This window comes from Rhizomucor pusillus, assembly GCF_041956525.1.
Source record: "Rhizomucor pusillus strain CBS 183.67 unplaced genomic scaffold VTP01scaffold_4, whole genome shotgun sequence".
Lineage (NCBI taxonomy): Eukaryota > Fungi > Mucoromycota > Mucoromycetes > Mucorales > Lichtheimiaceae > Rhizomucor > Rhizomucor pusillus.
Genome location: NW_027192146.1, coordinates 1 through 13797, shown reverse-complemented (window position 1 = coordinate 13797; position 13797 = coordinate 1). Strand labels below are relative to the sequence as shown.

The following is a 13797-nucleotide window of genomic DNA, read 5'->3' as shown; positions in this document are numbered from 1 at the left end:
TCTATATTACATCGTCACCTATCCATCTCCATCAAAATTCGTATTCATAGCGTTTTGCATTTATCCTCGGTCCCATCTCTTCCTTCTAAAAAAGAAAACGAACGAAAAGAAAACTTTTCTACAACGCTTTGCATTTTTCTTTCTTTTACTCTCCCTTATCTCTATCTGCATGTCATCATATTTCGCCCCACTTTTCCAATCCTCCCCGCAGTCTAAATTTGGAAGCAGACAAAAACTTATACACGTTGACGATCACCAATAATCAGTAAAGTAAACTCTCCCTGTTTCTTCGATAGCAATATTTATCCTCGTATATAACTGACTGAATATAAAAATGCATATAAATATTGATGCTAGATGTACATTATTATCCAAAATGGCCGAAAGTAGAATCGTTGCGTTGAGCATCGGATCTGTGTGACGATTGCAAACATACAGGCAAATACGGATGACCTTGTTCAGAGGAATACTTCATATGATAACCACTGTTGTAAATCGATTGAGGGCGTTGATGGTGATGGTGTTGCTGATGGACTTCTGTCGGTTGTGGTCGTATGGATACGGATTGATTTGCAATCCACTGAGGATTGAAGGATGAATTTGGTGACGGTGAGGATGGCGAGTAGACTTGCTGTTGATGGTGATAGCCATATTGCGTTGGTGCAAAACCCAACGGTGATGTGGTATGAGTCATCACCTCCAGCATGCCATCAGTTGAGCTCGTCGGCGGTGCTACACAATAATCCATTACAGTAGGCGTGTATAAAAAGTCTGAAAACTGCATGGCTTCGGCAGCAGGTCCTTTAGAGGAAAAATCGAATTCCGAAGTTGTCGATCCGACGACATCCAACATATCTTGCATCGATTGCTCCAACATGGTTGGTCGTTGACTCTCAACCGTAGGTGTCGCCATATTAACATTCATACCTCTGGAATCATCTGAACTCTTCTCTGCAGCGGAAAATACTGCAACATCTGATGCCTCTCTTTTGAGAGGTATCCGCAGTCCTGTATCTTCGACCACAGGTACTTTATCCGCTATTTCATCGTTAAGGTCCAAATCGTCCGATTCTCGTTGCACTTCTGCCAGTATGCACTGAATTCGTCGTATAAGCGCCATAACATACTTGTGATGATGAACTGGTGACTTTTGCAGAATGTTACTCATGCGTTGAAGTTGTCTCCGTGCGCAGTCAACCAATCCATCCGGCTGCGTGAGCATATTGTTGTAAACCATCGTCGCTACCATAAGCACTTCAAGTGAGAAATGGCACCACCGCTGCTGTAAACGAGAATAGCATTCCAATAATTCCACGATAGTATCAGCCGCCTGTCGACATCGTTCTCGTGATAACAAGTCGATAGCAGATGGAGGGTCGTCAGCGACTCGAGATGAAAACAGTCCATATAGCTGACAGATCTGGAAATTGTATTCAAAGTTGAGTTTGATGCATGCTTGCTCTCTGAAAGAACTGGTGTTCCACACGCGCCTGTGAACGTCACCAGGGGTATACTTGAGCTCTGGTTCCAGCTCATCGTACCATGTCTGCAAGTGCTTATCCAAGGTCGACACGGTCGATAGCAAAGGCTTTTCTTGTGTTGCTTTGCTCATAATGGAGCGATATATTGATGCGATACGAAATCGTTGCCCCATAAATGCAACTCGCCATTTCACCTCGCCCTTCTCATGCGCCAGTACTGTCGGGTACGAAACTGATATCTGATCATCAGGCGGTAGCGAAAACGGTCGGTCCGAGTGGATTGTACAGAGTGTCTCCAAAAAATATGTTGCCCAGAACAGTCGTCTGACATTTTCTTGTTCTAGAGGATCCTTGCTCGGCGATTCTTGATACATCTTCATCGACAAGCACATCCGTATTGCAAGTCCAAGATAAATGTATGCTTCGGATTCTGTTGTATGTTTTGCTTCGCTTGGCCGACCGGTCGCATATATATACATGATAAGCAAACTAAGCATGGTATCAACGTCCGTTACAGCAAAGCGTTCCTTTAGAAGATCCTTGGCTTTGTTGAAAAATGGCTCGCCCACAAGGTTTGGATCCTTTCCAGGGAATAAGTCGTGATAAATGGCGGCATGGCGAGCAGTCCAAGCCAACGCAGCATTCATCAATAAAGGATCTATCGTGCCGTCCTTGTAACGTTGTCGTACTGATCGAGCTGGATCCGTCATAGGGAGACATAGCAAGCATTCTGTATATATATCCATCATCTGGTCAAGCACGTCCTTGGACAGCGTCGGATAGACTTCTTCTGGATGGTTTTCTGATTGCTGGGTATTATGCGGCTCCCACGTGCTGTAAAGGGGAAAAGTCTTTTGTTTTGGTTTCCATAGCGTCTTCTTCCGTACTAAAGTCGCTCGGTCTACACTCGAATCTACTGTTGACGCTGCAGGAGACGATGCTTGAGAGGAGGAGTCTGAGTCTCGACTGCTTTTGCTGCACTGCTCACCAGGACCATTCAGATCCATTTGCGAAAACCCTGTGAGCAGAATATCGTACAAGTCGTGAAGTGAGATTATGTTCGTATCGATCCGCAGCCCCTTGGGAGTGAGCGAAAGTGTCCATTGGCTACCTGTCGTAGCCGGTGAAGACGATGATGCTGATGATGATGACACACCAGAGGTAACAATATTGCTAACGCGCATATTACTGACTAGTTTCGGTCCATTCCGTTCTCCTGCAACATCTTTTTTATCGGCCGATCTCGTCAGACGGACCTCGTCAGCGACATACTGCGTATTGTTGGACACTTCTTTCATGTCAGCTTCAATCGATTGCACCCGCTGTTGTAACATGTCCACTGTTTCGTTGAGTTTTACTAGATTAAACAAGTCCACCTGAGTCGCCGAGCCGTCGTAAGAGCATTCAGCTAGAAAATATACGGGATCAGAACACAAATAGGAAATTTCTTCCTTCCCTTCCTTACCTTTGGCTTGCTGACATCGTGAGCAGGAGGGATGTGCAAAATCACATTTCACTGTAGACGTACTTCATTAGCTATCGCCAACAGCCTAGTTACTAAGTGATTGTATACCCTTCTTTGATCTATTATGGCACGAAAACATTAGAAACATTGACGGAACCAACTATCAAATTAGAAAATTTGCTTCGTACCTGCATCGCTCGCAAGCCATTGTCATACGAATCTTTTTTGACGCTGTTGGCCCAGATGCTCGGGAGGATTGACTCATTGCGTGCTCCAATCGGTGTGTTGTAAAGGCCAGTAATTAATTTGTTAAGCTTGCGCAATGAGTCAATGAGTTTACAGAGAAAAAGAGGAGGGAACGAGCAGCCACCAAACTCAATGAGGTAAAAAAAAACCTCTCCTTCAAGGCGAGAAGTTCAAAATGTGCGCAAAAGCACAAGGAAAGGGGAACTACAAGATGCACCCACAAAATTCAGCTCGGGCATCCTCATTTTTGCAGGGATTTCCTTCGGACACAACGTTTAAGCCCAGCGAGCATAAGTCCTCGGACACAACATCTAAGAATCGTTCGAAATTATCTAGTGTACTACTGGAGATATCATTTCAGCTCATAATCTACAAGCTGTATGTAATTTCTTATAAGTTTCGGATATAGATACATATGTTATGAACGAAACTTTATACCTGCTGTGATGGATCCAAGACATCTTCAAGATCTATTTGCTCCGTTGGATCTTCCTTAGGACAATGCTCTAGAAAAGGTTTTGTAAACATATCCCTTTGTTTCGTAAGCCGATGCTCCCAGCCAAGGCTATCCTTCGTTCTATGTCTTTTCCAGGACTTGATGATTTGAGGAATCGGCGCACCCAAAGCTAAGCGAATATTTACATAATGGGCTGAATGCTTCATCAACAGCGAAGATACTGGAGAATTGTTGTTCGGGGAAGCGTTATCGGGAAGAAAGGTATACAAATTCAGGGCAGAAAAAAATGAATTGGTCGCTTGTACGCATTCGTCAGGACGTAACCCAAGAGTGCCATAGGCATCCAATGCTAGCACCACATGGACCATCATACCACTGTAAGGAGCTTCTGACTGTTCTGTAATCGTCAGGTAAACCAAAAAGTCGAGTATAATGCGGCGGCTTGTAAGTTCCTGCAGACACTGAAGCCGAACGTCCCTCCAAACATCCTCAGATTCCCCGAGGCCGATAGCAAATGCACGGTATCCGCAATTACCATCTGCCTTCACATCAGTAGCAGAAGATACCCAATCTACCATGAATTTACGCAAATCATGCTGACGGGCAGCTTCATATATAAATGCAGGCAACGAGGATCTGTAAGACAAATAAAAAGAATTAAGTGCATGTATTAGAAAGACTTTAGGTTCTTGAATACTCACGAGGATGGTGGTTTTACAATTATGTCGTATATTTTTTGAATGGACATCTATTCTCTTCTGATTGCGAGTGTTTTTGTGATGCTTTTTCTGATTTCTTCTCTACAGCAGTCTGCGAATTATTTTGAGAATTCAATTGGCCACGCTTTCGATCAAGCTTTTCTTGTTCCCATATCTGGTTGTCAAGTAGCTCGTTCGACGTGGGAAGACGACCTGTTCCTCGCCGCCTTCCCTTGGGCTTAATTTTGCTGGGTGGCTGCAGGTGTTTCAGAGATACCTCTTCACCATGGCCCATGGCTGCTTCTATGCGGGCCGCCATAGCAAAGCCTGGCTTGGTTGTCTCCATCATCCTCCAACAGTGCTTCAATCCTAGTCGATAATGATTGCATTTTTTGCTTCACATCAATGGGTTTTTCATGGCTGACTGGTGGAACTTCACCAAACTCTGCCTTGTTCTCTACCGTTACACTTCAGTAAATATAAGGTCTACTCGAAGAGTGAAACGTTAGCATACATGGACGGCAACTGTAACTTCTGTATGAGGACAAAGTGACTATCGGAATGGTATTACATTAAGAGGTAAGGATCCAGTTGTGGGCAGCTGATGACAGCAGGGAATGTTAAAGTTGATTGTTATTTGGCAATTGCATTTCTCGGGACCCTGTTCGCTTTCTTTTGATACTACTGGCTTGACAGGCTCTTTCTTGATAGCTTCAATTGCAAAGGGAGAAACTTCATCGGTCAAATTTTTTATGATCTTTTGCAACACAATAATTACGGCTGAGCATGTCTTTCCCATCATACAAGTTAATTGAATCTTGCTATTTTTATTCGTTTCAATCTTTATCAGATACTCATATTCCCCATAATCCCACTTTTCTCGTGCTGATCATGCCACATATCTACAGCACTTCCACGTACCTTAAAACGTATATATCTGTCTATAGATTCCATTGCATTTGAGATAGTTCCTAAAGAAGTCAAATTGTCCTTGATTGCAGCATGTGCGCATTCAACACGGCTTGTTGTCGTCGTCCCAACATGCAGCAACCGTGAGGTGTAAGCACCAACCCACTGTTCTTTCTTGATCAGCATCCTACATGACATTGTTAAAACATGTTTTCTTATCCCAAGTAAGACATACGTATTCAGGTAAGAGACAATATCGTCCGCTTTTCTGCTAAACTTTGCAATTTCGAGGAATTCTTTGTGCGCCTCTTCAACGTGATTCTCAGGTCTCGAGTTTATCAGCTTCTTGACTGCTTTCAGCAATGCATTCTGCTGATCTACGGTGTCAAATCCTTTGCAACAGTTCTTACGGAAGTTTCCGTATAGGTGTACGTTGCAAAGCAAATGATGAGTGTCCGGGAAAATCTTTGTAAACAATTCCAAGGCGGCTGCTGTATAGTCCACAACGATGATTCCAGGTTTTTTGGAAACCAGCTTCCAAATCACTTCGTCTATGCATTCCGCTATCCACGCATATGCTGAAAGCTTTTCATCCGTGATCCATGCACCGCCAGTCGCAAATGACATAAGCTCTTGACGTCCAACATTGCTGATTCCGACGATGTTCACGTAAGGCATGTGGTATTGGTTTCTTCTGTAGGTTGCGTCTACCAGAACAACCTCAGGAAAACACCGAGCTTTTTCAATGCTGGCAGGATATGCAAAGAAGATACTTTGCAACCGCTTCTCCGAGTCGTACTGGTAACGGGCTTCGTACGCTCTTTCGTCGAGGAATGCGCCGAGATAAGCAATCCACCCTTCATACTATCGTTGCCACGTTTGCTTGCGCATCGTAAGGTTATCCAGATCATTTGGAAGTACCGATGACTTTCCTTCTGTGTCGCGCAAAGCTTCACAGATATGCTCCGGCTTGGTACCGACCTTAAGAACCTTCAATGCTGTGGCGAGATCCTCTTCGTTCAGCTTGCGATGTTGATGGAAGACGAAAGCATCTTTCATCATCGCATGGGTATGTTGATCGTTGTTCCCTCGGACCTCCCAGCAACGGTCTCCAACAGGAAAAGCCTTGATGACGAGGGGACAAATCTGCCGTAGCGGATCGCGCTTGACCTTAACGGTGGCAGCGGTCAGATTATGGTTGTTGCGGGAAGTCCCTCCACGACGACACTGCAAGTGACGAACGCTGCTGGACTTCGTCGTAACAGCATAGTCATCCCAACTCGTAATAGCCTGGGCAGCTTGTTCCAGTTCTTCACGGCTTTCAAATCGACGATCCAACAAGTTAGACATTGATATTGTTCGAGACAACTTTCGGAAAGGTAGGTTGACTCAAAAAAGAATTTTGCTCAAGTTTCCTGGTTTCCATATCGGAAACAACAATTAAGCCTCGGACACAACAACTGTCCCTTTTTAGCAAGGCCAATCATTGTTTGATCGGAGCATGGCAAATCAACCTTGTGGAAGGCGAATATAATCATCCTTTGGCTTCGACCCCATTCGTGTTCCATCAGCATCGAAAGTTGGATGTAGACAGTATAGAAGTGATGGCGAAAATGCTTAAAGCAGAAGCAAAACCAACACTCGTTTGCGACACCATGCGTGATGAAGACCCGAAAAGACAGTTGATACCGAAAGATGTCAGCAATCTTCGTGCTTGTTATTTCAAAAGGCTGACAACGTCAATGGAAATTTGGCAGAATATCCTTACAAGCGTAATCACATCGTTCGTTTCCAGTACAATAGCGACAAAGGAACTCAATTCTTTTCTTTGCTCAGTCTACCAGAAGTGATTATAATCGATGCGACTTACAAAACCAATGTTCATAAGATGCCTTATGTTAATATTGTGGATGTCGACGCCGTCAGTAGAATCTAGCTTAAGATATTCGCTATCGCTGGTGCATAGCTAACTGGTGAGAAAACTGAATCATATCGTTGCAGACCTCTCACGTGCAATCGTTTGGAACCACGAAAGACTCCTGAGATTATAACGATGGATTTCGCGGCTGCTGCTTTAGATGCATTCGAGGATTTTTTTCCTTGAAGCGAATTGCTGTTATGCACCGTTCATATCCGAAACAATTTTAAGAAGATTGTCGCAAGTTATTCGATACGGTAGAGTAACAACAGGCGTTAATAGATGCAGTTGATAAGATCATTCAGTCCAAAACCAAGTATGACTTTGAAAAGGCACGCACTCAGTTCATCGAAGTAGCTCGTTTCAGCAAGAAGACGCGAGATATTATACATTACCTAGAAAGGTATGTAAGATGCTCGTTGAACTAACTTCTGGATCACATCAATAACCGGGTCACCGCCAAGAATCATAAGGAAAAGAATGGATGCTATTAAATGAAGTTGTTAGGTGCGGGGTCGAATGACAGAGGAGATGTGCAAAGATAATGCCACGCCTGCGAGTCCGATGCTGGAGAAACTGTATGGCGCCATATATCAACTGGAAAAAAGAGTTCAGTGTATGGATGGCCAGCAGCAAGTCACTGTGCTTGATTACCTATCTAGCATCCTAAGGATGGATATACCAGCTCTGGCTGATTTCAAAGAACCGCATCCTGTCAAAAGCAAGGCTTGACAGGAAGGAAACAAAAGATTGCCGACAGCTCTTGAATACTTGAAAACTAAGTGGCGCAAGCCAAGAAGGAGGAACAGATCGGCCAGCGAGCAAGACAGCGGAAGACTGAGGCAAACAATGAAAAACCAAAACTGAAGAAGATTGATTAAGTTTTTGTACATTCTCGATATCAGCAAATCGATAACAATGCATAGTGAGCATAGTAAGCATAGCTTTCAGATCGTTCGATGTTTAACAATGTTATCTTCTGTCAGTAGATTTCAAAAATTACAACATACTATAGTCGATGGTATTGCTCTTGATCCAAGCATACCTGGAGTCTTTGTCACAGGCATCTACAACCCTAAGGCTGTTGGTGATTGTGGTTTCCGCGCTGTTGGCTGGATGCTCAAAAGCAGCGAGATACAGTGGTGGATGATCAAGGCAGATTGTCAAGATTTATATTTCCATTATGATACATCATTGGCTGAAGATATTTTTGATTGCCGTGACTCTTCTTGTTCCTGGGATTATTGGTGTTTATCACCAGACTGTCCTCAGATCCTTGATATGCCCTAACTTTCCTATGGCCGTGTATGACGGCTCCGATAAAAACGCTCAAATGTTCCTACTGTTCCTACCTGTGAGGACAGAGTCGAAATCTTCGCCGCGGCCAATAATGATACAGCTTGTAAACAGTAACCATTCTGCCTTGGTTTCGATCATGACTCAAACTTTCCGTGGCCATCGATCAACATCCAACATAAACATGCTTGCAGTTCCATGGGATTATAAGATAAATGGTCATCCCAGTTCTAATAAAGAAATGATAACGGTTCATCACCTTGTCGTAGCGCCTGAAAATGAAAAATTTTATGGTGTCCGAGTGGATTGCCTTTACGATGTCAGAGAGGACAGCTTTTGTGGTATCAGAAGCGAGTGCCTTCCACAAATGCGGCCGAGCAATATTTCCTCCATTTTGTTAGAAATATGTATTCTATGAAGATCTGGAACATAAAGGTCAAATAGTCACTGGCTCTGCATATCGCTGTGGCGATTGGGATGAATTGGAAGAACGCGTTCACTATAAAAGAACGTATGTAGTATCTCCACATCGAAATATTGATCAAATATGAAGTATGCTGGATCCCTCGTAAGTCATTGGTAAAATTTCCATATGACTGCCTTTGCACCATAAAATGGGCACGGAAGATCTCATCTGATCGATCAGAAGCATTTATTTTGAAGGAGTAGATAGAATACTGCCAAACTTAGGATGCAGGTATTAGGGCCGTCTGAAATGGCTCTGTGGGGCACCATCTATGCTAACCGACACCAAGGTGCCTATAAAAAATGCGGCGCCAGGTTGCATTTTTCTGATTCCCGCGCGGCATTGACGTGATCATTCCTTCTGCACAAAAATGCCACCAAAAGATACAAGAGGTTTGCATTCTCAGTAATTTCTTGATGGAATCAGAGTAGAATGTATTAATTTCAGCCGGAAAAAGCAACGAAGAAACGTAAGGCCTCAAGTCTATCAGGCCAGTCCACTTTAGATCAGTACAGGAGAGTTGTCTCGTCAACGAGGATGGGTAGAGACATAACGACTACGCTCGAGTCTGGTACAAATGTCCCTGGATCTTCCATGGTAGTCGATTCTGCACCGGCAGGGAACTTAATAGCTTCCAATCCATCTTCTTTGGGCAGTGTTCATATGAGATCACCGTTTGACAGGGTCAAGATCAGCACCTCCAAAGGTATTCAGTATACTGAATATTGAGACCAAAAGTGCTTTTAGTAACTAGAGATATGTAGCCCGCCCAAGTGAATTACCAGAAGAGTTTTTCAAGAATTCCTGGACACGACATCAGGAGCTGCTGACATCGATATTTGGCAAAACAGAGATACAGGCTAGTCTACAGCAAGCATACGAGGTATTTACTCTTTCTAGATTAATATTCTAATACAGATAACAAGATAGCTAACTCAATCTCAGAGCTGCGAAGCTATATGCCGTTACGGAAAATCAGAAGAGTTGTTCAAAAAGCTCGATGAGCATCTTATTGCACATGTAAAACAACTAGGTCAAGCACTAGCAAAGTATGTCGAAATTAAGCTTCCTCGTCTGCTATCCATTCTGTCACTAACCGGAGGCACTACATAGCCTGGCATTCAAAGATGAACCAGTTCTTGAAACACTTAATCGCGCCTGGACAGAATTATGCGACCGATTGGTACGATCCAATGTCTATAGCTGCTATATGTACTCACGGTTTATCATAGATCCTTATTCGCAATATCTTCATGGAACTCGATCGGCGATATCTCATACGTACCACAAAGTACCCGTCCCTCGTGTATGCTTTTTCTGTAATTTGTGCATTGATATGACGACTTTTGGCTAATTTCATATACAGTGCTTTAGGGAAGCATTATTTCAACAGTTTCGTCATGGGCAATACAGAAGTCCGTGAAAAAGGAATTGCAGAGACCGTTGGCTTGATCCGAATGGAAAGGTAAGGAGTATAAAATAGAGGATGACCACAATACCTTATATTGTACTCACCTTAATATAGAGAAGGAAATATCATTGATCGCTCGTTGGTCCGTTCAATTACTAATATGTGCCTGGATTTGGAACTCTATACGGATATCTTCGAAATGGCCCTCCTACAGGATACAGCTGCATTTTACCAAGCCGAGGCCACTCAGCTAATTAAAACTATGTCTGTTCCACAATATTTGGAGCATGTACGCAGAAGATGTATTCAAGAAAGCGAAGATCGTTTGCGTGTTTATTTGGCTCCTGACACAAAGTTGCGATTGATGGATACTGTAATCGATAAACTGATTTACAGGAACCTTATCACCATTCTTGAACAAGGTAAGAATGATATATAATATGGCATGCGATATCAAGTCCTTACTAGTGATCCAAGGATTCGACGCTATGATGGATGGGGATCAAGTACAGCCTTTACGTACTTTGTATGATGCGGTAGCTTCAGGGAAAGGGATTACAGAGCTTCGAGCGGCTTTTGCCAATTATATAAAGGTAATTTGACATTAAATATAAAAAGATGTAGTCTCTCAATTTTTTTTTCTTTTTTTTTTAGAAACGAGGAGAAAACATGATAAAGGATCCAAAGCAAGACTCAACCATGATAATGTCTCTTCTTACGTTTCGAACGAAGCTCGGTGTACTCCTGCAGAAGGGTTTCAATAGTGATGCAACTTTTGCTAATGCACTCAAGGAGAGTTTCGAGGCTTTTATAAATTCAAGGAAAAGCAGACCGGCAGAACTATTGGCGAAATTTATTGACAATAAGATGCGACAGAGTGCGAAGGTATTCAAGACTATACAGACTGTCTGTGCAATAGGATCTCATAACATTCTATAAGAAAACTATGGAGGAAAATATGGACGAGCTCTTAGATCGTTTGTTGGTTCTTTTCCGCTACATCCAAGGTAACCTATTTTAAGTCCTAGCTTCAAACGGTGTTAACGAAAATACTGCAGGAAAGGATACTTTTGAAGCGTTTTACAAACGTTTTCTGTCAAAGCGCTTGCTTCTTAATCGCAGCGCATCCGGCGATATGGAAAAAGGCGTGCTGATGAAGCTGAAAACTGGTACATTGCTTGTCTGCAACTCTTGGAGCAATAATGTATTAAAAGTGTGATAGAGTGCGGACCGGGATTTACGAAAAATATGGAAGCAATGTTTAAAGATATTGAAGTGTCTGCGGATCTAACGGCCCAGTTCAAAGCATCTGACGAATATCCCAAAGAGACGGATATGCATTTCCAGATAAATGTCATCGCTCAAGGTATCTGGCCGACATACGCTATGTCGGAAATCTTGTTACCGCCGCTGGTAAGTGAGTGCATGTCTTGTATCTTCAAGAAACGCATGACTTATACTCTGCACAGATGACTGAGTTTCAAACTGCCTTCACAAACTTTTATGCTGCTCAATTTAAAGGCAGGCGGCTTACTTGGCAACACTCATTATCGTCTTGTATCCTCAGGGCATATTTCCCGCAAGGTGCAAAGGAGCTAACCGTCAGCTTATTACAAGCTACGATTTTGCTGCTTTTCAACGATAATGATATGCTGAGCTATATGGACATTTTCCGCGCTACAAATTTAGGCAAGTTCGGTGCACAGCTGTACATGTATTGACTGATTAACACTCTTCCAAAAATGTAGACAATAAGGAGCTGCGGAGAATATTGCATTCACTTTCTTGTGGTCAACATAAGCTGCTTTTAAAGACAGAGCCAGACATGGAAATTACGCAGACGAACAACTTCATGTATAATGCTGCATTCACGGCTCCAAACACAAAGTTAAAAATCAATGTACTTCAGCAAGAACAATCTGGAGAGGAGCGGAGGTCTACTGAAACGAAGGTCCTTATTGATAGACAACATCAGGTAACAAAAACAGCTAGCGCAGCATCTTCGTTGACTGTAATGCATAAGAATATCCTGGACAGATCGAAGCTGCAATTGTTCGCATAATGAAGGCAAGGAAAAGGTTGACACATTCGGAACTTATGGCAGAGCTATTTGCACAAGTGAGATTCCCGGTAGAGGTTAGTGAAGTCGTCATAATTTGCTTACTGAGAATTTCGAGTAAACAATGCCATTTTGACAGGCCAGCGACTTTAAGAAAAGGATAGAGTCGTTAATTGACAGGTAAAAAACACGATTCACCGAAGATTAGAAACCAGCATGCTCATATTTTCCTCTTAGGGAATATTTGACACGGGACGACGTCGATAGCAGTGTTTATGTCTATTGCTAAAACTTATAAGAAACTAATATACTGCATATTGCTTTTAAAACTTGCACTATAAATAAATGTTGTATGGCAAAAGCCGGCAAATGTCTGCAGTTTTTTATCTCTCTGAAACCGAGATACTTAAATACATTCTGTTGTTATAGTAGAGGGCAGAGTGTAGTGGCAGCCTCCGAAGAAAGATGTGAATTGGTCCATTCGGCTTTTGGGGATCTTTATTAGCATTGTCTTCCCAGTACAGCGGACCACCGTTAATTTCAATGCGCCGTGGAAGCCAAAATGTCGAAGATATCCGGTCTTTGAAAATTAACGATCAGATATCGAGTCCCAGTGTTCCCGATTGTCGTATCTGTCATAAGCTGGAATAGAATTACAAGCACAGCATCAAGAAGTATCGGTTGAATTGTTATTAGACCGACTTCTCAGACTTCACTCAATCGTCACATCTCGTCGTAGTTTATAAGCTGTAGAAAACTTTTCAATGGACGTTGTTCTGTTTTTCAGAATTAAACAGCAATCTCGACGACTTGTTTTCGTCTCTTGTTGTTGTTAGCTTAGCGTAAGATTACATTTTTTCGTCGAACTTTCCATAATGACGTCCACTCTGCATCTAAGCGTAAGGATACTGTCATGGACGAGGCTCTGTCAGACCCTAGTAATGAGCCAGGTACCCTCAAGAACCATGTCTAAGGTCAGCATGGCTTTATGCCAGCTGAAGCAAAGACGTATGCATCAGTTGCTGCAGAGGCATTGACCTCGCCGTCTTCGTTGCATTCAAAGTATGCTGACCCTGCTAGCATCGCTGAGGAGCTATTGCCTGAGAGCGGAGCTGAGGTCAAAAATTGATGAGAGAAGCACTGGCCCTGAGGGACTCCAACGCCCCAGAGGAAATCAGACAGGCTTTCCATCAACGTTTACATGACGCCACTACCAGAGCTGAACTGTATAACAGAGCCTGCAAAGTCAGCCAAAAGCAACATACAGATAATAAAAGACAAACCCAAGTCAAACAGGCTGTCAATTGCACCAGAAATGACATATCATTGTTTCAACTGCAAAACAACGTGCGCGACCGATCCCGCGAAGTTTTTGCATCCGTTTCAGACTT

The 13797-nt window shown here is 43.0% G+C and overlaps 6 protein-coding genes across 6 annotated transcripts; 2 read left to right on the top strand and 4 right to left on the bottom strand.

The window, feature by feature from the left end:
* Positions 1 to 367: 367 nt before the first annotated feature.
* VTP01DRAFT_7293 (uncharacterized protein) lies at positions 368 to 3211 on the bottom strand (the record flags this gene model as incomplete). Its single annotated transcript, XM_069386289.1, has 4 exons — positions 368 to 2889; positions 2947 to 2997; positions 3055 to 3065; positions 3135 to 3211. 4 exons carry the CDS (start codon positions 3209 to 3211, stop codon positions 368 to 370), a joined length of 2661 nt encoding a protein of 886 aa, XP_069241759.1.
* Positions 3212 to 3544: 333 nt separating this feature from the next.
* Positions 3545 to 4397, bottom strand: VTP01DRAFT_7292 (uncharacterized protein; the record flags this gene model as incomplete). Its single annotated transcript, XM_069386288.1, has 3 exons — positions 3545 to 3568; positions 3631 to 4285; positions 4351 to 4397. The coding sequence occupies 3 exons, from the start codon at positions 4395 to 4397 to the stop codon at positions 3545 to 3547; spliced, it is 726 nt and encodes a 241-aa protein (XP_069241758.1).
* Positions 4398 to 4628: 231 nt separating this feature from the next.
* Positions 4629 to 6606, bottom strand: VTP01DRAFT_7291 (uncharacterized protein; the record flags this gene model as incomplete). Its single annotated transcript, XM_069386287.1, has 4 exons — positions 4629 to 4796; positions 5269 to 5443; positions 5492 to 6120; positions 6178 to 6606. The coding sequence occupies 4 exons, from the start codon at positions 6604 to 6606 to the stop codon at positions 4629 to 4631; spliced, it is 1401 nt and encodes a 466-aa protein (XP_069241757.1).
* A 1537-nt stretch (positions 6607 to 8143) lies between these two features.
* VTP01DRAFT_7290 (uncharacterized protein) lies at positions 8144 to 8464 on the top strand (the record flags this gene model as incomplete). Its single annotated transcript, XM_069386286.1, has 1 exon — positions 8144 to 8464. The coding sequence occupies one exon, from the start codon at positions 8144 to 8146 to the stop codon at positions 8462 to 8464; it is 321 nt and encodes a 106-aa protein (XP_069241756.1).
* An 842-nt stretch (positions 8465 to 9306) lies between these two features.
* Positions 9307 to 12695, top strand: VTP01DRAFT_7289 (uncharacterized protein; the record flags this gene model as incomplete). The annotated part of the gene is made up of 18 exons (XM_069386284.1): positions 9307 to 9328; positions 9394 to 9642; positions 9701 to 9819; positions 9882 to 9985; positions 10050 to 10119; positions 10169 to 10242; positions 10303 to 10401; positions 10462 to 10769; positions 10825 to 10940; positions 11002 to 11232; positions 11288 to 11354; positions 11406 to 11516; positions 11570 to 11760; positions 11817 to 12036; positions 12096 to 12322; positions 12385 to 12483; positions 12546 to 12586; positions 12644 to 12695. The coding sequence occupies 18 exons, from the start codon at positions 9307 to 9309 to the stop codon at positions 12693 to 12695; spliced, it is 2400 nt and encodes a 799-aa protein (XP_069241755.1).
* A 686-nt stretch (positions 12696 to 13381) lies between these two features.
* On the bottom strand, positions 13382 to 13597 carry VTP01DRAFT_7288 (uncharacterized protein; the record flags this gene model as incomplete). Its single annotated transcript, XM_069386283.1, has 1 exon — positions 13382 to 13597. One exon carries the CDS (start codon positions 13595 to 13597, stop codon positions 13382 to 13384), a length of 216 nt encoding a protein of 71 aa, XP_069241754.1.
* Positions 13598 to 13797: the final 200 nt, after the last annotated feature.